The 26884-nt window shown below is 38.3% G+C and overlaps 1 protein-coding gene across 3 annotated transcripts in view; it reads left to right on the top strand.

The window, feature by feature from the left end:
* The window catches only part of GLRA2 (glycine receptor alpha 2), a 210667-nt gene that overhangs the window by 37470 nt on the left and 146313 nt on the right, over positions 1–26884 (top strand). For 2 of the 3 annotated variants that reach the window (XM_012434894.2, XM_012434908.2), the window contains 2 exons: positions 1263–1330; positions 8043–8266. In XM_012434894.2, the coding sequence (XP_012290317.1) occupies positions 1263–1330; positions 8043–8266 (292 nt within the window). Of the gene's footprint in view, positions 1–1262; positions 1331–1421; positions 1490–8042; positions 8267–26884 lie in introns of all 3 variants that reach the window. The other variant, XM_012434899.3, reaches the window with a different exon arrangement.

The raw sequence follows: 26884 nt of genomic DNA, 5'->3' as shown, positions 1-26884 counted from the left end.
AAATATTTTTTACAAATCACAATTGCTGTTTAATTAAAAACAAAAAAAAAATAGTTATGTTTCAAAGAATAACACACAGCTCTTTTATCAAAACTCCTTGCTCCCGTTTTTACCAAAAAATTTTGCCTGAGGAGTTAAATTAGCCATTATACCCCAAATTTCCTTTCTTCATTTCTAGAACCTGACATGGACTTCTGAAGAAGTTTAAAAATGCAGTGTTTAAGGAGTTTTCACTACCAGCCTTTGAGGGAGGCCTTAAGCCAAATTCCTCTTCTTTTAGCTCCTATAGATTTGTTGGGTACTGAGCCAAGTAGGGTGTTTCATGAACTGGGCTGCTGATCCTTTGTCACATGAAGACATACACATTCCTACAGGAGAAGGCAGTGAGTAAACAGATACTTCATGGAAATATTAGCTCAAAAAGCATTAGGTGAAAATTCCACAAAGACATTAAATATCTTCCCCAGCAAAATGTTAAACAGGGAATCATCAAACAGTGATTTACCTACTGACAAAAGGTAAGAGAAAACGAGAGCTGTAGTCAGCCTAGTCACTGTGTCTCTGGAGATAAAAAAGGACTCTTTCCTTGTTCAAAGCACATCTAGGATGCAATAATCCTTTATACCATATTTACTAAGGCAACAATATGGATATTAAGTGATATTTCTGTTTTTGTTTATGTCTTAAAATAGGTAAATTTTCTTTGCTGTATTTCAGTATATCATTTTTCATTGGTGGTCACAGGATATAAAGGAGTGGGGTAAATTCAGAGGTGTCAAGAAAATAAAAGTAACTCACTGATTTAAAGAATGTCATACAAAAGGAGGTGGATGTTCCTGACTCATCCATAACTCAAAATGCAGCTCCATTTTGACCTCATGACAAGGCTATTTCATCACTGTGAGGCAACTGCTGTTGATGTCTACAATGTTGATAATCCTAAGGTCAAAAATAAAGCCACCACCCAAAAGGCTATTTTAATAGCAATGTATGACAATGAATTCAGTTCAATAGTTTTCAGCTTATATTTTCCAAATCCAATACTCTTCAAGGTAAGTTATCTGTTTGATAACAGATAACTTACCATTATCTGTTATCAGCCATTATCTGTTATCATTATGCACCTCTGGGTAAAACTTTTTTTTTTTTTCAATCTCACCATCATTTTAATTTTATTCACATCTCTAGCCAATTGCACAGATGTTAATGGAGCTGTATTTTTGTTTCGATGTATATTGCAATATTCTTATTGCATTCTGCAGGTCCTCCAGTAAACGTTACTTGCAATATTTTTATCAACAGTTTTGGATCAGTCACAGAAACCACCATGGTAAGTGCTGCAATGCCACTGGCAAGAGAAAGACATGACTCAATTATGCTATGAACACAAACTGTCAAATTTTCTATTGTTCAACTTGCAGGGCCTCCTGTAAATGTTACCTGCAACATATTTATCAACAGCTTTGGGTCAATAGCAGAAACTACAATGGTGAGTGGGACTGAGCATTGAAGCCATCGTGTGAAGGAATGGGATGTGGGATTGAAGTGCACTGTGGCATATTTGTGGGACATTTACTGAGTGCCAATTTCCAACTTTGCTCACCTTTGAAAAGCAATAGTTTATACTACTTTCTTTTTTAAGTCATTTGTCAAGTGTTCATTACTCAATATTCACTAATCTTATATCCATCATGCCAGAGAAATTTTTAAAACACTTGATGTTTTACTGGTTTTCTGTAGAATTAGCCACAATAAACATGATGCATAGTTATGGATATTTAAATAGGTGCATCTCCAATGCTTCAGAAGTATAAATTTCAAAGTTTGTGAGATGTAATAGTATGGCCAGTTTTTTACATGTAATGGAATTTTTAAGATAGTTGAGCCTCACTTCGATGCCACATTTAAGATATATACTAAGGGGCTGAACTTAGAAAAATACACATACACATACACACACAGACGATTTTGTTGGGAAGAGAAAGTAGTCCCAAGTCCATAACAATTATACCATATGCATGCCTTTCCAAAAAACAAAAACCCATAAACTTAAAGCTAGTTAGAAGCTCATTATAGAGTAGACACATATAAGTAGACATGTTTCATATATGTGAAAAAGATTTCAGATACTATAAAATCTACCAATGCTTTAAAAAAAATTTTTCTTTTGATACAGAGTCTCTCTCTGGTGCCCAGGCTGGAGTGCAGTGGCATCATCTCGGCTCACTGCAATGTCCACCTCCCAGGTTCAAGCAATTCTTCCACCTCAGCCTCCTGAGTAGCTGGAATTACAGGCACATGCCACCATGCCTGGCTAATTTTTGTAGAGACATGGTTTAACCATGTTGGCCAGGCTGGTCTTGAACTTCTGACCACAGGTGATCTGCCTGCCTCGGCCTCCCAAAGTGCTGGGATCACAGGCATAAGCCACCACAGGATCTCACTCTTCTGCCCAGCCTTGGATAGCAGATCATGGCTCACTGAAACTTCAAACTCCTGGGCTCAAAGATGCTCTCGCCTCAGCCTCCGAAGTAGCTAGGACTACAGATGCACACCACCACATCTAGTTAATTAAAAAAAAAAATGTGGACCTGAGATCTCACTATTTTGCCCAGGCTGGTCTCAAATTCCTGGCCTCAAGCAATCCTCCTGCCTCAGCCTCCCAAAGAACCAGCATTACAGGCATGAACCGCCACACCCTCCTTATAAATGTCATGGTCATGTTACCTGTGACATAGCCTATTGGATCATTAGTCTTACCCCATAGAGTTCTAGGCTACAGCATGGAGCTTGCATTTTGGGTGAAGTATTTTCTTGGTCCCCATATATTTACTTTAAGTCCTAAATCAACTGGCTGGATCTAATTGGCATGACTATGTAAAGTTTACACCATTCATTCGATGAAACCAAAATCGAGTATAATTGAGTTTGACTAAGTATTATGGTGCCTGATGTCCTAAAAATAATAAGTGTAATGACATTGAAAAGTAAAAAAAAAGGTTCCCTTGTTTATGTGAATTTTCTCTTTTTGGCAACAAGAATCATGTTTAATAAATTACTGTACTTTGTGGTGTCCTTCATGTTAGAAAGAATGAATTTACCTTTACCACTTTTTTCCACTAGCAAAATTAGACATAATTCAACTATACTACCCATGTTGATATTATTCTGATACATTATTACCCAGAAATGACTTGTGAGGCTGTGACAGGATGTAGTGCATTTAAAAATTTACCTAAATAGGATAGTTTTGATAGAGTTATTAAATGACTCATAAGAAAAGCTAAACACGGACAGAGTAAACCAGCTCTCAGGTTGGCATTCAGTTTCTGTCTCTCCCCTCTTGGCTTTATCCTAATAAGAGAGGGGCAAAGCTTCCAGTAGCCCAAACCACTGTCACCAGCTTTACACGATGGCATTCAATGACAATATTTGCACGACCTAATGCTGATTGCATTAATTAGACTCCCATGTTGCTTTGATTAAATCTCCTCATTGCATCTTATTCTCAATCAAAAATGTAAATGTGCACCTTTTCGATGTTCATTAATGCAAAACAAGTTAAACATTTAAAGAGATTAAAATGGAAGCTCTGGATATCCTTGTTTTCTGCTGTCTTTAACAGCTACTGAAAGTGTTTCATAAATCAGCGGCTTTTTCCTGGCCATTATTAAGTGACCTGTGGCATACTTCCAATCAGAAAATTTGGAAACTGTTGCTCATGGGTAACATAAACAGCCTGTCTCTTCTGTATAACACAGATTGAATTGCATGGTTAGAAGACCAATGTGTATTGTGCTTCTTTTGTTTTACTTCTTAGCTTTGATATAATGACAAGCTTCATTTACTCTAAAAAAATGTATCTTGTTTCATTCAATTTTGGCTTTGGTGCAAAACTACAGAAAATATTTTTTGGAACTCTATCATGCTTGTCAAAGAAGGGATCCTCAGGCCACCTAGGGTAGGATTGGCAAACTTTTTCTATAAAAGGCCAGACAGTATGCTTAGGACTTTGAGAGCCAGATAGTCTCTGTCACAACTGTGCCATTCTGCCCTTTTGGCATGAAAGCATCCATAAACAATAGTAAACAAATAGTTGTGGCTGTGCACCAATAAACCTTTACTTACGAAAACAGGCCAAGGCCCAAGTTAGCAAATAGGTGTAGTTGTGTATCAATAAAGCTTTATTTACAAAAACAGGCTGAGGCCAAATTTAGGCCACAGGCCATAGGTTGCCAGCCCCAGATTTAGGGCATCAATATTTAAATGAATGTATAGTAGTAAGAATGTGAGAATTCCTCCAGGAAAGGGTCTTATCTTCCAAGATAATTGAGGCCCTGCCTGGGACTCCACCTAGTACCCCAGTCTTAATTAGCTCAGGCTATGATAACAAAGTATTATAAATTGGTTGGCTAATAAACAACAGAAATTTATTTCTAACAGTTCTGGAGGCTGGAAGTCTGAGATCAGGGTACTAGCATGGTTGGGTTCTGATGAGAACTCTGTTAGGGTTACAGACTGTTGACTTTTGGTATTCTCACATAGTAGAAAGAAAATTCTCTGGGATCTCTTTTCTCAGGGCAGTAATCCCTTTCTTGAGTGCTCCACCCTTACAACCTCATCACCTCCCAAAGGCCCCACTTCTAACCTCCAATATTATCACATTGGAGGTTAGAATTTCAACATACGAATTTTGAGAGGACACAAACATTCAGTCCGTTGCACACCCAAAGTGTCATCACAGCCCAACTTTCTTTACCATACCACTAAGATTTTACCATCTATGAATTTACTGCTAGTTTAACAAAATTTGACTCAGAAAAATTGGTCAAAAAAATTAAACAAACAGGTTCTTCCCTGAACTGCCTTTAGTTGTAGTCAGAATCCTTAGCTTTATGCACGGTGATGAGATCATTGAGGACATGATTGTTGCTATTTTCTGGAGGTAATAGTTTTGATTTCTCTACATTTTCTGAAATAAATTATTTTCAAGAATGCCTCAGAATTTTGAGTTTCTAAACCTGCTGATTTTCCTCTCTTCCCTTACACTTCACTCTCACCCCATTATCCAAATAACATTATTAAAAGATTTAGTTTGGGGTATTTGTTTCCAAAGAAAAGGCAATGATTATCTACTTCAAGAACTCAACATGGCTTTCTTTGGTGCTATCTAGTCTTCCCTTCCTAAGGTTAATGAAGTCCTACTAACTTACTGTGGATATTGTCTGCCCACCAATTCTCACTCTGATATGTTAATGTCAGAGATTTGTACTCACAAGACAACACATTTGTGTTACTCTAAGGAATATTTTTATGGATAGGTTATTCAAAAAATGCATTTTTGTTCATTAAGAGGCAGAAAATTCTATTAGTGGTCATTGCTAGTTGACTCAGCATTAAGAGTATTCAGTGGAACAAATTTTGTGTGGTCCCAAAGATTTAGATGACTAAGAAGAAGAAAATAATAAGATAGGTTATATTCTGTTTTCAAAATATGAGTTTACCATTTTCTTTTCTTTTTCTCTTTTCTTTAGTTTCTGATGGCAAGTGAATTTACAGGATGGGGAGTATATTTGCAACCCCTATTTCCCAATATAAAGGCATAGTTTGAGAATTTTAGTAATGTCATTAAGGGTCAAGGGTGCTTGCATACCATCTGTATGTAGCTTTCCCCCAAGTTTGGGCTATCACTAGATAGAGAAAAGATGCTCTCTTCCCGGCTTCCAAATGACTTCCTGGAAGGATGTAAGTAGCTAGTATGTGATTTGGACATACAGATGCTGGAAGACTATCCATGACACAGCAGTGGATCCTAATCTACTCCTCATTTAACAGACAGGAGGGTGAACTCAAAGTGTACAAAGTGTGTCCACTCAGAGAACATCTCCAGAATATAATTCTAGCTCCCTCAAATCCTTTCCCCAAACAAACATTTCACATGTTTTGCTGGTTACTTCTGCTGACTGAAGAGTTGTTTTATCTCCAATCTGAAATCACATTCCTGAAGAACTCAGATTAAGAAGATAGACAGCCCCTTATTAGAATGCATGTTGTGCTATAGCTACTGAAATGAGACTGTGGGACCCCTTTGATTCTATAGCTGCATAAACAAGTTATAAGAAGATGCTAACTTATCAGGGATAGCAGGTAGCTACATTTACTATTTCTGACTTCTTAAGAATGAAGAATCTACTACAAGCCTGACTTTTTATTTTATTTATTTATTTATTTATTTTGAGACAGAGTCTGCCCAGGCTGGAGTGCAGTGGCACAATCTCTGCTCACTGCAACCTGCGCCTCCTGGGTTCAAGTGATTCTCCCACCTCAGCCTCCGGAATAACTGGGGCTACAAGCATACACCACCACGCCTGGCTAATTTGTGTATTTTTAGTAGAGATGGGGTTTCATCATGTTGGCCAGGCTGGTCTCGAACTCCTGACCTCAGGTGATGCACCTGCTTCAGCCTCCCAAAGTGCTGGGATTACAGGTGTGAACCACAGCATCTGGCCCAGGCCTGACATTTTTTAAACAAATATATAGGGGGGAGCTTGGTCTCTAAATTAGCAGTGCAATGGTAAAGCCTCAATTTATCATAAAGTAACTGCCCCCTATAACTTCAAACTCAAGGTTAACTTCCCATATTAAAGCTCACACAGACTTGAGATTAGGCCTACTTGGGGCACTCTTCCCAAGAGTACTGCCTCCAAAACACTCTATGAACTTGATCATCAGGATGAATTTGAAAAAAAAGTCACGGGAATTTGTATAGTTTAGTAAATAAAAAAAACCTATATTGAAGCTTTTTTCCATATATCCTGATCTTTACAACTTAATTATTTCTTTTCCCTTTTGATCCTGGGGGAATTTGGCCAAACTTGCCCAAACTTGCCATCCTAAAATAGTCTCTAGAGTACCCAGTAGAGTGACCAAATATCCCAATTTGCCTACACCAAGGAAGTTCCCTGGATGTGAGGGTTTTGGGGCCAAATTTGGAAAGTTCTCAGGCAAACCAGGACAAGTTAGTCACCATTAGAGTAATGTAAATAATGACCAAAAATCCAGGTACAAAATATGTGGAGATGGAGCAAGTAAGGGTAAAATATGTAAAGGAAAGAGAGTAAGAATGAATTAGTATATATCACACTTGTGGTCACAAGTAGCAATGATGCTTAACTACTAGCTCCAAAACCACAGGCTGGCTTGATTAGGGAATACTGTTGAAGCCTCATTCAATGTCCAGATTATCAACTGTAGTAGTACTTTGAATGAACCTCAGGTCTTCAAGTACAAGTCCCCAGGAGAGCAGTCACTGCCCCAAGCTATTCATTAGCACAGAAGAAAATTCCCAGACCAAATGGGAATGCCAGGAGTGTACTTAAAACCCGTACAGTGTTCAGATTGAGAAAACATGAAGCATCTCTGTTTGGATGAAGCATCAAGTTGGCTAGTGTAGATACAACCCATTCAGAGAAAATGATAAGAATTTCAAGTAAGTAGCTGCAAAGAAAATATTTTGTTAGCATGAAAGATGTTAATGTTTATGTTGATAAATTTTTAAAATACTGCCCTATCATGTCATGGTTTTGTAAGATTTTCAATACTCAAATTGCACGGTGGGTTTCCTTCTGCCCAGGGCATCTAAGCAAAAAGAGACTAGAGATCATGTGATTTCTGATTTGGAAAATGAATCAGTTTTATTTGACAATCTGCCATCGCAGACTGATTTCTGTGTTCATGATTACCTTTTTCTGTAGCAAAATTGGCTTGAGTTAGTATTATTTCATCCCAGAATGAATAAACATTAAAAAATCCAAGTCCACCTGTTTTATTGGTGTTCTGGTTTGGTTGAATCTTCCCGTTTCTTTCTCCCTTCTGTCCCCTCTCCTACTAGAACTAAATGGTTTATTATGGCCAAGGTAGAAACAGCTTGGTTTACTCGGACACCAAAGCTGTACCAAATCAGGGAGAAGAGTGAGAGCGAAATGAAAATAGATCTCTTCTGCCAAGGTAATCAGTAATGCTTGTTCATGGCATTTCTGTAGGACTACCGAGTGAATATTTTTCTGAGACAACAGTGGAATGATTCACGGCTGGCATACAGTGAATACCCAGATGATTCCCTGGACTTGGACCCATCTATGCTAGACTCCATTTGGAAACCAGATTTGTTTTTTGCCAACGAGAAGGGGGCCAACTTCCATGATGTCACCACTGACAACAAATTGCTACGGATTTCGAAAAATGGCAAAGTGCTTTACAGTATCAGGTAAGCCTCCATTGACTGCACATGTTCACGTCTCCATTTCTCTGCTAATGTAGAGCTGCCTGACTCTGCAGAGTAGGATGTATATAACTATTTGACTTTTGTGGTTTTTTGTTTATCATTTGAATCTTAAAGTTAGTGGAGAGTGCCACAAGTCCCCTTGGTCTCATAAATGTTATTCTCCACAACAAAAATGTATTTGGTAGGATGGTACATGGGTAATGGTATTTTGTAATCACCTGCACAAATGTGTTCTTGATTGCTTCAATAAAGGAAGTACAGGCTTTTCAGTTAAATTGCCATTAAGCATAATGTACAAAATCTCATTTCAATAATTCTGACATTCTGTAACATTCAAACACACACACACACATAAATTCAATAGCTCAGCATAGTCACTGTAACATACTTTCAGCTGGATAAGTGGAGACCTGGTTCCAATGTCAGCTTTGCCTCTAAGTAAACATGTGACCTTGATCTCTTAAATTTTCTTGAACTTGGTCCTGGGACAGACAATTCCTGAGATCCAGTTTTGCTTTTATATTCCAGTATAATCTTCTCCAGAAGTGTTATCACTCTAGGCTCAAAATAATCTCCCCCTTTTCTGAGCTCTAATAGCAGTTTCTCTGTGACTCTGTAAGGCTCTTGTTTTTTCCCACTTTATATTTTGGTTACTTTTGTTCATGAGTATAGCATAAAAACATGCATTTCTGGAATTAGACAAATCTAGAATCAAACCCAAGCTTTGCCCTTACTAAGTTATGTAACCTATTACCCTCAGTTACCTTAATTGTAAAATGGGAAACACCATGTTTATCTCTGAATATTCTTATGAGAATGAGTAATGTAGTAGTTAGCAAATATTTTCTGTAAAAGGCCAGATATTATTTTAAATGTTGCAGACCAGACTGCCTCTGTTGCAACTACTAAACTCTATCATTATAGCTCAAAAGCAGCCTTAGGTAATATGCAAACAGTTGGACACGGCTGTGTATCAATAAAGTTTTATTTACAAAAATAAGTGGTGGACTGAATTTGGCCCTTTGGCTGTAGTTTGCCAACCCTTGATATAAAATAAAGTATATTAAAAATACTTGCCACAGTACCTGATGCAGAGTAAATGTTTGATAAATAAAATAATGGCTATCTGTATTTTAAAATCAGTTCTTTTTTTAGTGCTCAACATCTCAAATCATTAGAGAAATGTAAATAAAAACCACAATGAGATACCATCTCACACCAGTCAGAATAGCTATTAAAAAGTCAAAAAATAACAGATGCTGGTGAGGTCACAGAGAAAAGGGAACACTTAAACACTGCTGCTCGGAATGTAAATTAGTTCAGTCATCGTAGTAAGCAGTTGGCAATTTCTCAAACAACTCAAAGCAGAATTACTGTTTGACTCAGCAATCCCATTATTGGATATATACCCAAAAGAATATAAATCGTTCTACCATAAAGTCACATGCACCACATACATATATGTATGCTCATTGCAGCACTGTTCACAATAGCAAAGACATGGAATCAACCTAGATGCCCATCAGTGGTGGACTAGATAAAGAAAATGTGGCAGCTGGGTGCAGTGGCTCACACCTGTAATCCTAGCACTTTGGGAGGCTGAGGCAGGTGGCTCACAGGGTCAGGAGTTCAAGACCAGCCTGACTAATACGGTGAAACTCCATCTCTACTAAAAATATTTTTTTTTTAAATTAGCCAGGTGTTGTGGAATGCACCTGTAGTCCCAGATACTCAGGAGGTTGAGGCAGGAGGGTCACTTGAACGCAAGAGGCAGAAGTTGCAGTGAGCTGAGATCGTGCCACTGCACTCCAGCCTGGGCGACAGAGTGAGACTCCATCTTAAAAAAAAATGTGGCACTATACACCATGGAATAGTACACAGACATAAAAAAAGAATGAGATCATGTCCTTTGCAGCAACATGGATGGAACTGGAGGTCATTATCCTAAGTGAACAAAGGAACAGAAAAATACTGTTCAATGAACAGTACAGTACTGTTCAATTGAACATGCAGTAGAAATGCTGCATGTTCTCACTTGTAAGTGGGTGCTAAACATTGAATATATATAAACACAAAGGGGCCTACTTGAAGGCAGAGGGAAGGAGGAGGATGAGAATCAAAAAACTGCCTTATCGGGTCCTATGTTTATTACCTGGGTGGTGAAACAATCTGTACACAAAACTCCCATGACATGCAAGTTACCTCTACAAGAAACCTGCACATGTACCCTAAAGTAAAAGTTTAGAAAAATTAATGTTATTTTTCAATAGTAAGCTCTTAGCTCTTTAAATTCAAGATATTTGGTTTTTGGTTTTTTTTGTAATCTACCAAAGGTTTAGGACAATGTACTGTATATGAGAGATAGCACATTGAATAAACTATTGGCATTTAAAAGTTCTTAATAGAATACTCCCTTTCTCTGCATAATTTTATTACCAAAAAAGTGGACAACTAGTCTACTTGCAAATAATTTTTCCAAGTTTGCAGACTCACCATCATCATCACCACCTCATTTGACAACTCTATATATGATTTAGTTCTGTATTGTAAATTCCATTCTTATACCTAGTAATTTCATAGCCTGCTGATGACTGAGAACCACAGTGTCTTGTGGAATAAAAGAAGCTGCTCATTTGTAAAAAGTGGCAAAGTCACTGCTCGCACAGAGAACCAGAAAACTTCCCCCAACCCAATTCATTTTTAAGGAAACACAAAATATTCTCCATGGTGATGTGTTTGGTAGGTGTAAAATCCAGTACTGAGCACAATGTAAGTTGATGGGACCTGATAAAATGGGACATATGTAGAGTGTGGTGCTAGGAGGGAGAGTTATAAAAAGCAGCACGGAGTATCAGCTGCCCCAGCTAATCCTCAGGGCCTCGGGTGGCATTTGCTCTAATGAATACCAGACATCATGCACTGCTGAAATCAAACCAGGTTGTTGTTGCTGTTGTTGCTTTCTTGCTGTTCTATGAAGGTCTTTTACATTCCAGAATCATGAAGAATATAATGCTCCCAAGCTTAGACCCAGAGGCAATTCTTGTATCTCTGGTTCTCTGGTATAGCACATTCAGGCCCTGAAATGCCCTAACAATTGTTTTAGATTAGGTGGGGTTTGTCCTATGGCAGGCTGTTTTAGACTTTTCTTTCATTGTATTCTCTGAAATAAAAATAAAAACCTTGGTAAAGGGGAATTGGAGATGCCATTTTAAGGAGGTACAAGCTGTTGAGAGATTTGAACTGCAAGAATCTAATTATTTGCCTAGAATGAGCCAGATATCCAGAACTGAGTAAGATATGAACCTTCCCTTGGAATGGCTTCAGTCTAACAAGGAAGGTGGATACATGATAAATTAAGTAATACGAATAAATAGGAAACAAGGAAAACAAAAGTGGCTCTAATTTTGCCAATGAATTATGTGACCAAAATATTGTCAGAATGGGGGTGTTGGCATCCACACTCTTGTTTTTCACTGGGCTTAATTTAACTAGAGGCCAAGGAGTAACTAGTGCTAATATATACCCAGCTGCAGGTTTGACTCAAGTTTAGGCCAAGGGGCAACAGTTGTCCATGTCTTAAAGGTGCTGAAAAGTTTCCGCTGAAGTTCCATTAGAAAGTAATTTCCCTGCACACTCAGGTTTACAACACAAATACTCCCAGGAGAGGTAATCCATTGGCTTAAATCCATAGTAAGCTCTAAAGAGCTGATATAAATTTTTTTTCTGATAGTAAGCTTGATGTCTGTGAATACTGAAAATGAATATACTGGATTCCTAAGAGGAGAAATGGGATAGAATGAAGAAAGTTTGAGAAAGATACAAGGAAGGGGCTAGAAGTATCAAAGAAAAACTCAAAAACTGTCTCCACGTTACACAGTAAATACTTAAGCAATTATTTAATTATGTAAGCATGTGGTCCACATGTTAAAAAGTAATGTTCTGTCCTGATACTCTGTTTTTGCATTTTCCTGAAACCTAAAGCAAATACCAGTCTCACTTAATCTGGGAAAAATTCCATGCTTTTCTTAGCTTTGTAGGTGTAGGAGTAGAATTAACTCTCCATGGACACCAAAGCCCAAGGCTTTGATGGTCAAACAAAATAAATAGAGAACTGTACAGTCCATTAATGTCATAACAAGCAATATTACATTTCCTAATACTTCATATATCTGTATTCTAAAAGGTAGGGGTCTGGAAAAAAAAGAGAGAGAGAGAGAGGGCAGTAGACCAGAACTCCATTAAGTGCCCTCCTTATAAACACTTGGGGTACTTCAGTAAAATTCAAACAAATCTTTTAAATAGGAAGGAAAGGTCTTAGCTCAGTGTTAACAAACCCTTTATCTGGTGATGCAGGACACAATATTTGTTGATGAGAAAGTATCAATACATTTCTGTCCATTTTTCTTCTTTAATATTCATTCTCTAACGTTTTGTCTTATTCCCTGTTTTTTTTCTAAGTCTTTTGTTGACCCACCCCATCAATTATTGATCATCTCTGACAAAAGTATACATTTTGCTTTGTAAACCCTCTTCAGAGAAAGTCAATAATACCGAAACTGTACTGGGCCTAGAGATCAAGTACTGAGTAAGATGTCCTTCACCTGGGATGGGGAAAGAGAGTCAAATTCTAAATTCAGAGAGAGTCACATTCTAAATTCACATAACTTACAATGACTTGAATCCATACTGAAATAGTGAGGTGAGTCTTGAAGATTGTATATACTATTGTTTAAACAGCATTTGTTGAATTTAACATAATGAGTTGAAATAAAGGTCAGGACATCATGGGATATGTTGGACAACATGAAAGTAAAAAGGAGAAGGTGAGTATTTTTGAAGAAGACCAGATTGTCTCACATGCCCACAATACCTTGGCTGATACTGTCTTCTTTTTAAAAATCCCATTGCTTCTGAGAATTTAGTCAGAAATATGACTTTTATAGAGGGATAATTTTTAAATTTGAAATTACCTTGTAAAATATCTAATCCAACACCCTTGTTTTATTGATAAGGAACTGACTTCTTTCAGAGGTTGGGTGAGCCAAAACAATGGAGCTAGTAAGTAGGAAAGCTAGGACAAGAATCAAGGCTCTTGACTTCTGTTTCAGTGCTGTCATCTCCTACCCCCCTTAATTTCTCATTTACTTCAATCCAACTCCAAAGATGCAAACACAATTCATGATGCAGCAAAGGGCATGATTTCATGCCTTTTTATGGCTGTATAGTATTCTATGGTGTAAATGTACCACATTTTCTTTAATCTACCACTGATGGGCAGCTAGCCTGGTTCCATGTCTGCTATGGCAGATAGTGCTGTGATGAACATACAACTTCATTTGTCTTTTGGTAGAACAGTTTATTTTCCTTGGGGTATACACCCAGTAATGGGATTGCTGGGTCAAATAGTAGCTCTGTTTTAAGTTATTTGAGAAGTCTCCAAACTACTTTCCACAATGCCTGAACTAATTTACATTTCCACCAACAGTGTGTAAGTGTTTGCTTTTCTCTGCAGCCTTCCCAACATCTGTTGCTTTTTGACTTTTTGATAATAGCCATTCTGACTCGTGTGAGATGGTATCTCATTGTGGTTTTGATTTTCATTTGTCAGATGATTAGTGATGATGAACATTTTTTTCATATGTTTATTGACCGCTTATGTCTTCTTTTGAGAAATGTCTGTTCATGTCCTTTGCCCATTTTTTAATGGGGTTATTTGTTCATTGCTTATTGATTGGCTTAAGTTCCTTATAGATTCTGGATATTAGACCTTTGTCAGATGCATAGTTTAGGAACATTTTCTTCTATTTTGTAACTTGTCTGCTTACTCTATTTAAAATTTCTTTTGCTGTGAAGAAGCTCTTTGCTTTAATTAAGTCCCACTTGGCAACTTTTATTTTTGTTACAATTACTTTGGGGACTTATCCAAAAATTATTTGCCAAGGCCAGTGTCAAGAATGGTGTTTTCTAGGTTTCTGTCTAAGATCTTTTTTTCTTTTTCTTTTGAGACAAGTTCTCACTCTGTCATCCAGGCTGGAGCGCAGTGGTGCAATCTCGGCTCACTGCAAACTCCGCTCCTGGGTTCAAGTGATTCTCCTGCCTCAGCTTCCCAAGTAACTTGGATTACAGGTGCATGCCACCATGCCCAATTAGTTTTTGTATTTTTAGTAGAGACAGGTTTTGCCATGTTGGCCAGGCAGGTCTCGAACTCCTGACCTCAAGTGATCTACCTGCCTCAGCCTCCCAAAGTGTTGGGATTACAGGTGTGTGCCACTGTGCCCAGCCTTGTCTAGGATATATTTTTTTATTGTATTTCGGCTCTGGGGTACATGTACACATCCTGCATCCTGCAGGATTGTTGTATGGGTACAAACATGCCATGGTGGTTTGCTGTTTGCTGTCTCCATCCCCGCCATCCACCCCCCGCACCTGTCGCCTACATCAGGCATTTCTCCCCATCCTCCCCACGCCCCCCACCACTGTCCCCCCCCTCCCCTCCACCCGAACACCGAACCCTGTGAGCGTTGTTCCCTTCCCTGTGCCCAAGTGTTCTCATTGTTCATCACCACCTATGAGTGAAAACATGTGGTGTTTGTGGGTTTTCTGTTCTTGTGTCAGTTTGCTGAGAATGATGGTTTCTAGGTTCATCCATGTCTCTACAAAGGACATGAACTCATCGATTTTTATGGCTGCATAATATTCCATGTATATATGCCACATTTTTTTTGTTCAGTCTATCATCGATGGGCATTTGGGTTGGTTCCAGGTCTTTGCTATCGTAAACAGCTCTGCAGTGAACATATGTGTGCATGTGTTTTTATGATAGAACGATTTATAATCCTTTGCGTATATACCCAGTAATGGGATTGCTGTGTCAAATAGAATTTCTATTTCTAGATCCTTAAGGATCGCCACACTGTCTTCCACAATGGTTGAACTAATTTACACTCCCACCGACAGTGTAAAAGTGTTCCTATTTCTCCACATCCTCTCCAGCATCTGTTGTCTCCAGATTTTTTAATGATCACCATTCTAACTGGCATGAGATGGTAACTCAGTGTGGTTTTCATTTGCATTTCTTTAATGACCAATGATGATGAGCATTTTTTCATATGTTTGTTGGCCTCATATATGTCTTCTTTTGAAAAGTGTCTGTTCATATCCTTTATCCACTTTTGAATGGGTTTTTTTTTTCTTGTAAATCTGCTTTAGTTTTTTGTAGATTCTGGATATTAGCCCTTTGTCAGATGGGTAGACTGCAAAAATTTTTTCTCATTCTGTTGGTTGCCGGTTAACTCTAATGATTGTTTCTTTTACTGTACAGAAGCTGTGGAGTTTAATTAGGTCCTATTTGTCTATTTTGGCTTTTGTTGCCATTGCTTTTGGTGTTTTAGTCATGAAGTCCTTGCCAGTGCCTATGTCCTGAATGGTTTTGCCTAGGTTTTCTTCTAGGGTTTTTATGGTGTTAGGTCTTATGTTTAAGTCTTTAATCCATGTGGAGTTAAGTTTTGTATAAGGTATAAGGAAGGGGTCCAGTTTCAGCTTCCTGCATATGGCTAGCCAGTTTTCCCAACACCATTTATTAAACAGGGAATCCTTTCCCCATTGCTTGTTTTTGTCAGGTTTGTCAAAGATCAGATGGTTGTAGATGTGTGGCGTTGCTTCCGAAGCCTCTGTTCTGTTCCATTGGTCTATATCACTTGTCTAGGATTTTTACAGTTTGAGGCCTTACAGTTAAATCTTTAATCTATCTTGAGTTAATTTTTGAAGATGGTAAAAGGTGGCAGTCCATTTTCATTCTTCTTCATATGGCTAGCCAGTCATTCCAGCAACATTTATTGGAAAAAAGATTCCTTTCCCCATTCTTGTTTTTGTCTGCTTTGTCAAAGATCAGCTGGTTATAAGTATGTGGCTTTATTTCTGGGTTCTCTGTTCTGTTCTATTGGTCTATGTGTCTGTTTTTGTACCAGTACCATGCTGTTTTTATTACTGTGGCCTTGTAGAACAGTTTGAACTTGACTAGTGTGATGCCTCTAGCTTTGTTCTTTTTGCTTAGGATTGCTTTGGTTATCTGGGCTCTTTTTTGGTTCTGTATGAATTTTAGCATAGTTTTTTTTCTAATTGTGTGAAAAATGACATCATTGTTAGTTTGATAGGAATGGCATGGAATCTGCAAATTGCTTTGGGCAGTATGACCATTTTAATGATATTGATTCTTCAAATCCATGAGCATGGGTTGTTTTTCCATTTATTTGTGTCATCTCTGATTTCTTTCAGCAGTGTTTTGTAGTTTTTCTTGTAGAGATCTTTCTCCTCCTTGGTTAGCTGTATTCCTAAGTATTTCTTTCTTTCTTTTTTTTTTTTAAAGTTATTGTCAGTGATATGGTGTTCTTAATTTTACTGTCAGCTTGAATGTTATTGGTGTGTAGAAATGCTACTGATTTTTATATGTTGATTTTGTGTCCTAAAATTGTACTAAAGTCATTTATCAGTTTAGAAGTATTTTGGCTGAGTCTTTAGGGTTTTCTAGGTATAGAATCATATCATTGGCAAAGAGAAATAGTTTCACTTCCTCTTTTCCTATTTAGATGCCTTTTATTTTTCTCTTGCCTGATTGCTCTGGCTAGGACTTCCAGTACTATGTTTAACAGGAGTAGTGAGAGAGGGCATCCTCGTGTTGTTCCAGTTCTCAAGGGGAATGTTTCCAGTTTTTGCCATCCAGTATGATGTTGACTGTGGGTTTGTCATAGATGGCTCTTAATATTTTGAGGGATGTTCCTTTGATTCCTAGTCTGTTGATGGTTGTTATGAAGAACTTTTGAATTTTATCAAAAGATTTTTCTGTGTCTATTGGGATATCTGTGTCATATGGTTTTGCTTGAAGCTTCCTAAAAATATATGCATATTTTGTGCATTAGGGTATTTAAGCTACTTTTTGTTTGTTTGTTTAGAGGAAGAGGTCCTTACCTTTACTAAAGAAGTGATGATCCTCCAACTGTTAAGAGCTTTGTTTCCAGATTTACTGCATGCCTCCAAAATGGGTATGCCTAAAGGTGAAGTTATTAAGGAAATATTTTTTGCTTTCAGTGTCTTGTCAGACCAGTTGTCTGGGGACCTCATTCTATCCTCTAACTGCAGATAGTCTTCCAAATCACAATAATTATAGAACTGCTCCTCCACAATAGCAATCTGTACCACCAAATCATCTGTTTACCTCATCATCAATCTTTATCTGACCTAAAACTTACTCCTTTATGGCACTGGAGGTGATTTACTTGTTAATCCTTTTGATTCTATTTGCAGTTCTGGGTGTTGATGTTTCAGTATCCTGCGTTCACAGTAGTACTTGAGTTGTAATAGAGAACTCTTAGGGATTGACAAGCTTTTCCTTCTGATGATAGATTACAGGCACCATTGAGAATAGGTAGAGTTCAGATTTCTAGACATCCAATGGTGTTCCTCCACACAATCTTGTCTAATGACCAACTCTACCCACATACATAAAAGGCTAGCTTTTCTCACATGGCCTCCCATCCTTGACTCACCCTATAGTCTCATGCAAGAACTTCAAAAGATTCTAACTTTAGTTATAGATATTTTTTATGGCATAGGGAAAAAGGACATTCTCTATTTAGATGTAAGAGCCAAAAATAAAATGCACAATGAACTGAGACCTGCCCTAAATGTTACCAGTGGTGATGCTTTGACTATCTTACTCTCAATTTTGATGAGACACATAAGCCTATATTTTCTATTAGAAGGCAGCTATGAAAAACTATGATTTCTTCTTCCTGTGCATATTTGGACCATTGTTTATCTCTATGTTCTATAATCCAGGCAAAATTACATTTTCACTTTCTAACTTTGTGTCCAAATCCTCATTAGTATTGTGACTTCACTAAATGAATTAATTAATGTCTGTAACATAAGCACCCACATCAGAATTAAGCAGTCTTCAGAGATGTGCTAGGAAATGCCATGGAAACCACAATGATTCCATTCTTCCTAGAGGCGAGCAAGGTTGGGAGGGTGGGAAGCACTGGCATGCACATATGCTAGTGGATTCAGCAGGAGCTGTGGTGCGGAGGAACTATTTTTGGAGAGGAGCCCTTTAAAAAGGTATGGCTGAGGATGGAAGTATAAAGGGCTGGAAAGTTTTTATATATGAAAAACTCTCATAAAGTGTGGAAAGCTTTGTTGAGCTTCTGCATAGGTTAGAAATACACAAATACTATGAGACATAATATTGGTTCAGACACAACAGAGTAAGGATCTCGTATTAGTCAGGGTTCCCTAGAGGGACAGAACTAAAAGTTACATTATTTGTGAAAGGGAGTTTATTAAGAAGAATTGACTGACTCACAGGATCACAAAGTAAAGTCCCATGATAGGCCATCTTCAGGTTGAGGAGCAAGGAAGCCAGTGGTGGATCAGTCTGAGTCCCAGAACCTCAAAAGTGGGGAAGCCAACAGTGCAGCCTTTAGTCTGTGGCCAAAGGCCTGAGAGCTCCTGGCAAACCACTGGTGTAAGTCCCAGAGTCCAAAAGCTGAAGAGCCTGGAGTCTGATGTTTGAGGGCAGGAAGCATCCAGCACAGGAGAAAGATGAAGGCCGGAAAGCTCAGCAAGTTTGCTCTTCCATCTTCTCTTCCATCTTCTCCTGCCTGCTTTATTCTAGCTGTGCTGGCAGCTGATTAGATGGTGACCAGCCAGATTGAAGGTGGGTCTGCCTCTCTCAGTCCTCTGACTCAAATGTTAATCTTCTTTGGGAACACTCTCACAAACATACCCAGGAACAATACTTTGCATCCTTCAATCCAATCAGGATGACACTCACTATTAACCAGTACAGATCTTAGGCTTGTTTGAAGACAAAGAGGTACTTGCTCAATGAAATATATGGCAGCTAGCATGACCACTTGTCCTTGACTATTTACCTCAATGGACTAGCAGTAGCAACTAGTAGGTTTTTCTCCATATAGAGATAACTTTCCATTTCATTAACATTCATCAGAGTTTACTCTTCAGGCAATGTGCAAAGAACAGAATACTGAGAAGGTGGCTCAGGGCATTGTGATCTCCACACTTCCTTTCATCATTTACTGTATCTCCCAGGATCATAGAACAGCCTCTTCAGTCCCATAAGTTTCTCATTCTGGGTCTCAGTTTCCTCTGTAAAATGAGACTGAACCAGGGAATTAGACAAAGTATGAGGCTCCTTCTAGCGCCATTATAAGTCTATAACTCAAAATAACCTCCCTCTGCTTCCCAAACCACAAAACACTTTCCTGATGAGTAAATAAGAGTGCATTCTTCATGTCCCTTAGGGCTTGAGTCAGCAGAGGAGATTATGAATTTCAAGGTGCCTGTCTTAAACTACTTGGATCTTTGAACCCTTCTCTCCCCAACTAAATATACAACTCCTGAGTAGAGGAAACTGATTTTAGAGTAGATTAGGGAGGATTGGACTACCTGTAATTTAAGAGGCAGCATTAAAACATTCAACATGGCCAGGCACAGTGGCTCAAGCCTATAATCTTAGCACTTGGGAGGCTGAGGAAGTTGTATCACTTTAGCTCCGGAGTTCGAGACCAGCCTGAGCAACAAGGCAAAACCCCATTCCTACAAAAAAATGCAAAAAATTAGTTGGACATGGTAGTGCATGCCTGTAGTACCAGCTGATTAGGGGGGCTGAGGCAGGAGGATCGCTTGAGCCCAGGAGGTTGAGGCTGTAATGAGCCAAGATAATGCCATTGTACTCCAGCCTCGGTGACAAAGTGAGACTCTTTCTCGTAAAAAGAAAAATTCAACATATAGTTTACACAATGACAAATACTGAGTACTAAGTGCCCTGAGAAATTTTCCAGTCATAAACTAGATCATTTGTATCCTCTAATTCAATCAGCAGGAATATTTATGAACTATTATTTTAGAATATGTTCATGAATCATGGGTCTATATACTTTTAGACAATTATACAAAGATGGATGGCTGGGACAATAATTGACTGAATATTTAGACTAAAGGAACATGGTAGATTTGAGCCAATAGAGTTGAGGGCTGTCTGCTATTAGTCATCACCTGAATTTTCTTGTGGCAGAAAGCCAAAGGAAAACCAGAGGTCCTGGTAAGGCTGCTCAACTTACATTAATGTGGGCTTCTACCTGGTCCACACTGCTGCTTTTGAAAGGCTCCCTGGATGGCATTAATCCCAAAATAAACATGCATAATATCACCATGGCTCTTATGAAACCCATGAATTACTTTAGTGCATTCTCATAGCACATAATCCAAAGGGGAAGGTACTTTAAAATGGAAAAAATATTGTGTCCATCTTCACATCTCAACAGTCTCTCCAATAAGTTTCTTCTTGCTTGTGACATTTAAAATTACAAACCAACATCTGTATCAAAGAAGATACAATATTTATCATTGGACAGTCATTGAAAAATGGTTAACTATATATATTAATACAATTATGTGATGTTCCACATGAGACATACTCTTAGAGCAAAGCCATCTCATTTCTGATTGATCAGTTATTTCAAATGACAATAAAACAAAGGTTTTATTTGATGTTTCATTTTAGTATGGATATTTTGCTAAACTTGAGCAATCAGATAAAGGGTAGAAAGCAAAAAGTAAGCTAGGGTATTTAAGACAGAATTCTATCAGGGTGGGACAAATGTCAATTCTGAGGATCAGGAATACTGAGATTCAAATCCAATTTTACTAAGTGACCATAAGAAGTCATTTAACCTTTCTTTGAACTGCAGTTTTTCTCCGTTCCAGATTCATAATAAATGTTCAATGAATGTCTTAATTACCCCTGAGCTGGCTACAGGAAAAAAGGGAGGAAGGAAGGGCGACAATTCCTTCACCTTCCTTAACACATACATATGGACACACCTGTACCATTCAGGTTCCACTCACCTTCCACACTTAGTCCAAAGCGGATGGATAATCTCCTTGCCTTGAGTTTCCTCTTTTTGGGAGACATATAGCTTATAACAGAGGTGACAGTTGCATCTACTTTCAGATAATAGATTAGCTGATGCTGTTCCTCCCCTTTAGCTGCTTATTAAAAGTAAACTGAGGAATTGTGCTTGATTTCAAAGTGTTACCCAGTCAAGGATGGACCATCCTATTATCTGACCGGAACTCTACTCTCTCTTCAACCTTTGCCACCAGAAACAATGGTCAGTAAGTTTCCACCAGTTACCACAATGGAAGTCTTTCTAATGCAGCAAAATAGTAGCCAAGTAACACAATTTTGCTCTCAGTTGTCAACAGGTACAAGGTTACTTTGGTTTTCTCAAAACCACATTTGCAGTTCATAAGCAAGCTTACATTTATTCTGTTTCCTCTTTTTTTTAAGTAAAATAAACTCAAAACATTTTAAAATCGCCACATTGTACACTAACTCTCTTTTTCTTCACTTCAATGCCACTATTAAATAGCTATAATAATCATGTGGTTTTTGTCTTTGGTTCTGTTTATGTGGTGAATTACGTTTATAGACTTGCATATGTAACCAGCCTTGCATCCCCGGGATGAATCCTACTTGATCACGGTGGATAAGCTTTTTGATGTGCTGTTGCAATCGGCTTGCCAGTATTTTATTGAAGATTTTTGCATCTATGTTTATCATGGATATTGGCCTGAAGTTTTCTTTTCTTGTTGAGTCTCTGCCGGGTTTTGGTATCAGGATGATGTTGGTCTCAAAAAATGATTTGGGAAGGATTCCCTCTTTTTGGATTGTTTGGAATAGTTTCAGAAGGAATGGTACCAGCTCCTCTTTGTATGTCTGGTAGAATTCGGCTGTGAACCCATCTGGACCTGGACTTTTTTTGGGTGGTAGGCTCTTAATTGCTGCCTCTACTTCAGACCTTGTTATTGGTCTATTCAGGGTTTCGACTTCTTCCTGGTTTAGGCTTGGGAGGAGGCAAGTGTCCAAGAATTTAACCATTTCTTCCAGGTTTCCTAGTTTATGTGCATAGAGTTGTTTGTAATAATCTCTGATGATGGTTTGAATTTCTGTGGAATCTGTGGTGATATCCCCTTTATCGTTTTTTATTGCATCTATTTGGTTATTCTCTCTTTTCTTTTTTATTAATCTAGCTAGTTGTCTGTCTATTTTGTTGATCTTTTCAAAAAACCAGCTCGTGGATTTATTGATTTTTTGAAGGGTTTTTTATGTCTCTATATCCTTCAGTTCTACTCTGATCTTAGTTATTTCTTATCTTCTGCTAGGTTTTGAGTTTTTTTGATCTTGCTCCTCTAGCTCTTTCAATTTTGACGATAGGGTGTCAATTTTAGATCTCTCCTTGCTTCTCATGTGGGCACTTATTGCTATATATTTTCCTCTAGAGACTGCTTTAAATGTGTCCCAGAGATTCTGGTATATTGTGTCTTCATTCTCGTTGGTTTCGAAGAAGGTCTTTATTTCTGCCTTCATTTCATTGTTTATCTAGTCAACATTCAAGAGCCAGTTGTTCAGTTTCCATGAAGCTGTGTGGTTCTGAGACAGTTTCTGAATTCTGAGTTCTACCTTGATTGCACTGTGCTCTGAGAGACTGTTTGTTATGGTTTCCATTCTTTTGCAGTTGCTGAGGAGTGATTTACTTCCAATTATGTGCTCAATTTTAGAGTAGGTGTGATGTGGTGCTCAGAAGAATGTATATTCTGTGGATTTGGGGTGGAGAGTTCTGTAAATGTCTATTAGGTTTGCTTGGTCCAGGATTGAGTTCAAGTCCTGGATATCCTTGTTAATTTTCTGTCTCATTGATCTGTCTAATATTGACAATGGGGTGTTAAAGTCTCCCACTATTATTGTGTGGGAGTCTAAGTCTCTTTGTAAGTTATTAAGAACTTGCCTTATATATCTGGGTGCTCCTGTATTAGGTACGTGTATATATAGGATCGTTAGCTCTTCCTGTTGCATTGATCCTTTTACCATTATGTAATGTCCTTCTTTTTCTCTTTTGATCTTTGTTGCTTTAAAGTCTATTTTATCAGAGATGAGAATTGCAACTCCTGCTTTTTTTTGCTCTCCATTTGCTTGGTAAATCTTCCTCCATCCCTTTATTTTGAGCCTTTGTGTACCCTTGCATGTGATCTCAATTGATGCAGAGAAAACCTTCGACAAAATTCAACAGCGCTTTATGCTAAAAAACCCTCAATAAACTAGGTATTGACAGAATGTATCTCAAAATAATAAAAGCTATTTACGACAGACCAGCAGCCAATATCATACTGAATGAGCAAAAACTGGAAGCATTCCCTTTGAAATCTGGCACCAGACAAGGATGCCCTCTCTCACTACTCCTATTCAATATAGTACTGGAAGTTCTAGCCAGAGCAATCAGGCAAGAAAAAGAAATAAAGGGTATTCAAATAGGAAAGGAGGAAGTGAAATTGTCTCTATTTGCAGATGACATGATTGTATATCTAGAAGACCCCATCGTCTCAGCCCAAAATCTCCTGAAACTGATAAGGAACTTCAGCAAAGTCTCAGGATACAAAATCAATGTGCAAAAATCACAAGCATTCCTATACACCAATAACAGACTTAAAGAGAGCCACATCAAGAACGAACTGCCAGTCACAATTGCTACAAAGAGAATAAAATACCTAGGAATACAACTAACAAGGAACGTAAAGGACCTCTTCAAGGAGAACTACAAACCACTGCTCAATGAAATAAGAGAGGACACAAACAGATGGAGAAACATTCCATATTCATGGTTAGGAAGAATCAATATCATGAAAATGGCCATACTGCCCAAAGTAATTTACAGATTCAATGCTATCCCCATCAAGCTACCAATGACCTTCTTCACAGAACTGGATAAAACCACCTTAAACTTCATATGGAACAAAAAGAGAGCCTGCATAGCCAAGTCAATTCTAAGCAAAAAGAACAAAGTGGGAGGCATCACACTACCGGACATCAAACTCTACTACAAGGCTACAGTAATCAAAACAGCATGGTACTGTTACCAAAACAAAGACATAGACCAATGGAACAGAACAGAGGCGTCAGAGGCAACACAACATATCTACAACCATCCAATCTTTGACAAACCTGACAAAAACAAGCAATGGGGAAAGGATTCCCTGTTTAATAAATGGTGTTGGGAAAACTGGCTAGCCATATGCAGAAAGCAGATACTGGACCCCTTCCTGACACCTTACACTAAAATTAACTCCAGATGGATTAAAGACTTAAACATAAGACCTAACACCATAAAAACCCTAGAAGAAAATCTAGGCAAAACCATTCAGGACATAGGCATAGGCAAGGACTTCATGACCAAAACACCAAAAGCATTGGCAACAAAAGCCAGAATAGACAAATGGGACCTAATCAAACTCCACAGCTTCTGCACAGCAAAAGAAACAGTCAATAGAGTGAATCGGCAACCAACAGAATGGGAAAAAATTTTTGCAGTTTAACCATCTGACAAAGGACTGAGATCCAGAATCTACAAAGAACTAAAACAAATTTACAAGAAAAAAACAAACAAGCCCATTCAAAAATGGGCGAAGGATATGAACAGATACTTTACAAAAGAAGACATACATGAGGCCAACAAACATATGAAAAAATGCTCATCATCACTGGTCATTAGAGAAATGCAAATCAAAACCACATTGAGATACCATCTCACGCCAGTTAGAATGGCGATCATTAAAAAATCTGGAGAAAACAGATGCTGGAGAGGATGTGGAGAAATAGGAACACTTTTACACTGTTGGTGGGAGTGTAAATTAGTTCAACCATTGTGGAAGACAGTGTGGCAATTCCTCAACGACCTAGACATAGAAATTCCATTTGACCCAGCAATCCCATTACTGGGTACATATCCAAAGGATTATAAATCATTCTACTATAAGGACACATGCACACGAATGTTCATTGCAGCACTGTTTACAACAGCAAAGACCTGGAACCAACCCAAATGCCCATCGATGATAGACTGGACAGGGAAAATGTGGCACATATACACCATGGAATATCATGCAGCCGTCAAAAACGATGAGTTCGTGTCCTTTGTAGGGACATGGATGAACCTGGAAACCATCATTCTCAGCAAACTGACACAAGAACACAAAATCAAACACTGCATGTTATGGACCCAGGGAGGGGAGTACTACACACTGGGTTCTTTTGGGGGAAAATAGGGGAGGGACAGTCAGGGGTGGGGAGTTGGGGAGAGATAGCATGGGGAGAAATGCCAGATATAGGTGAAGGGGAAGAAGACAGCAAATCACACTGCCATGTATGCACCTATGCAACAATCTTGCATGTTCTTCACATGTACCCCAAAACCTAAAATGCAATAAAAAAAATAAAAGTTTAAAAAAAATAATAAATAGCTATAAAACTAGACACATAGTGACAATGAAAAGGCAGTTCTCATTATTTTAATGAGCAGTCTACGTTTTATCTTCACCAGTGTTTGGATATATAAATAAATACTAGATGTGAAATGACTTTGAAATTTAAAAGGTAACTAAGATGTGGGGGAGTATTGATTATTTAAATCTTTGGTAATTTGAGCTTCTTCCTCTGATGGTGTTCAATTTATCCCTCTTCTGTTCAACATCTTCAAAACATTTTTGTTCAGGAAATATCAAAGCATTTGGGAAAATTTTAGCTGCAGATTTATCAGTTGCTCTCCAAGTTGAATCCAATCCACATTTGGATTTAATTAACATGGGCCAACCATATGTGTGCACACTTTCTGAAAGGACCACACACAGATGGGAGCAGATATTGTATTTTTGTCCTTCTCAGCTACTATTGCTCAATGCATATGGGTATTTTCTATGATGCCTTTATAATATTTGGTAAACATGGACCTTCCTACTCAGCCACTGGGATTTTAGTCAGGGGAGAGGAGAACAACTGATGAGCCAAGCAGTATTGCCATTTATCTCCTCCACATCCCAAGGTCAACAGGGAAAAAAAAGAAAAAAACGAAAGTGTTTATTTGGAATTAATGGAAAGAGTCTAACCATACCTCTTAGAACCAAAATGGGGTTTAGATCCAGCCTTAGACAATACTGAAAAAATGATATGTCTCTGGTGCCCAGTCACACTGTTCTGAGCCCTGTTTTTCATCTAGTTTCATCTTTCCCTTCGATTTTCTTAGTATGACAGTCTGCTCTTGGGGATATCAATAGGGTATCTGGGAATCTATCAATTCATTTAGCCTATTTCCCAGATATCAGAGACAGTAACCTGATATGCTGCCAGCAGCCTGAGTAGAGTTCACTGCCTGGCCTTTGCACACTGGCATGTGTTAAAAGGCATGCTGGTTTTGGCTTCTTCTCTATCTCACCTAGAAACTGTCCTCCTACCCCTCTTAGCAGCTCTCCTAGTTTCCTAGCCACACCTACCACATTCTTGGTTGCCAGTGGACTGATTTTGGCTTCACTGCCTTGACTTAACTAGCATACTTCTCCAATGTGACTAAAACCTATGATTAATACCCCCAACTTGTATCATTACTCTAAGTCAATCACTTAGCAGCCTACTTGAGGCTAACTGTCATACCCTGATGTTGAGAGGCTGAGGCAGGAGAATCACTTGAACCT

This window comes from Aotus nancymaae, unplaced genomic scaffold, assembly GCF_030222135.1.
Source record: "Aotus nancymaae isolate 86718 unplaced genomic scaffold, 86718_ANA_hifiasm-v0.15.2.pri h1tg000058l, whole genome shotgun sequence".
NCBI lineage: Eukaryota > Metazoa > Chordata > Mammalia > Primates > Aotidae > Aotus > Aotus nancymaae.
This window is presented reverse-complemented; position numbering and strand designations above follow the sequence as displayed.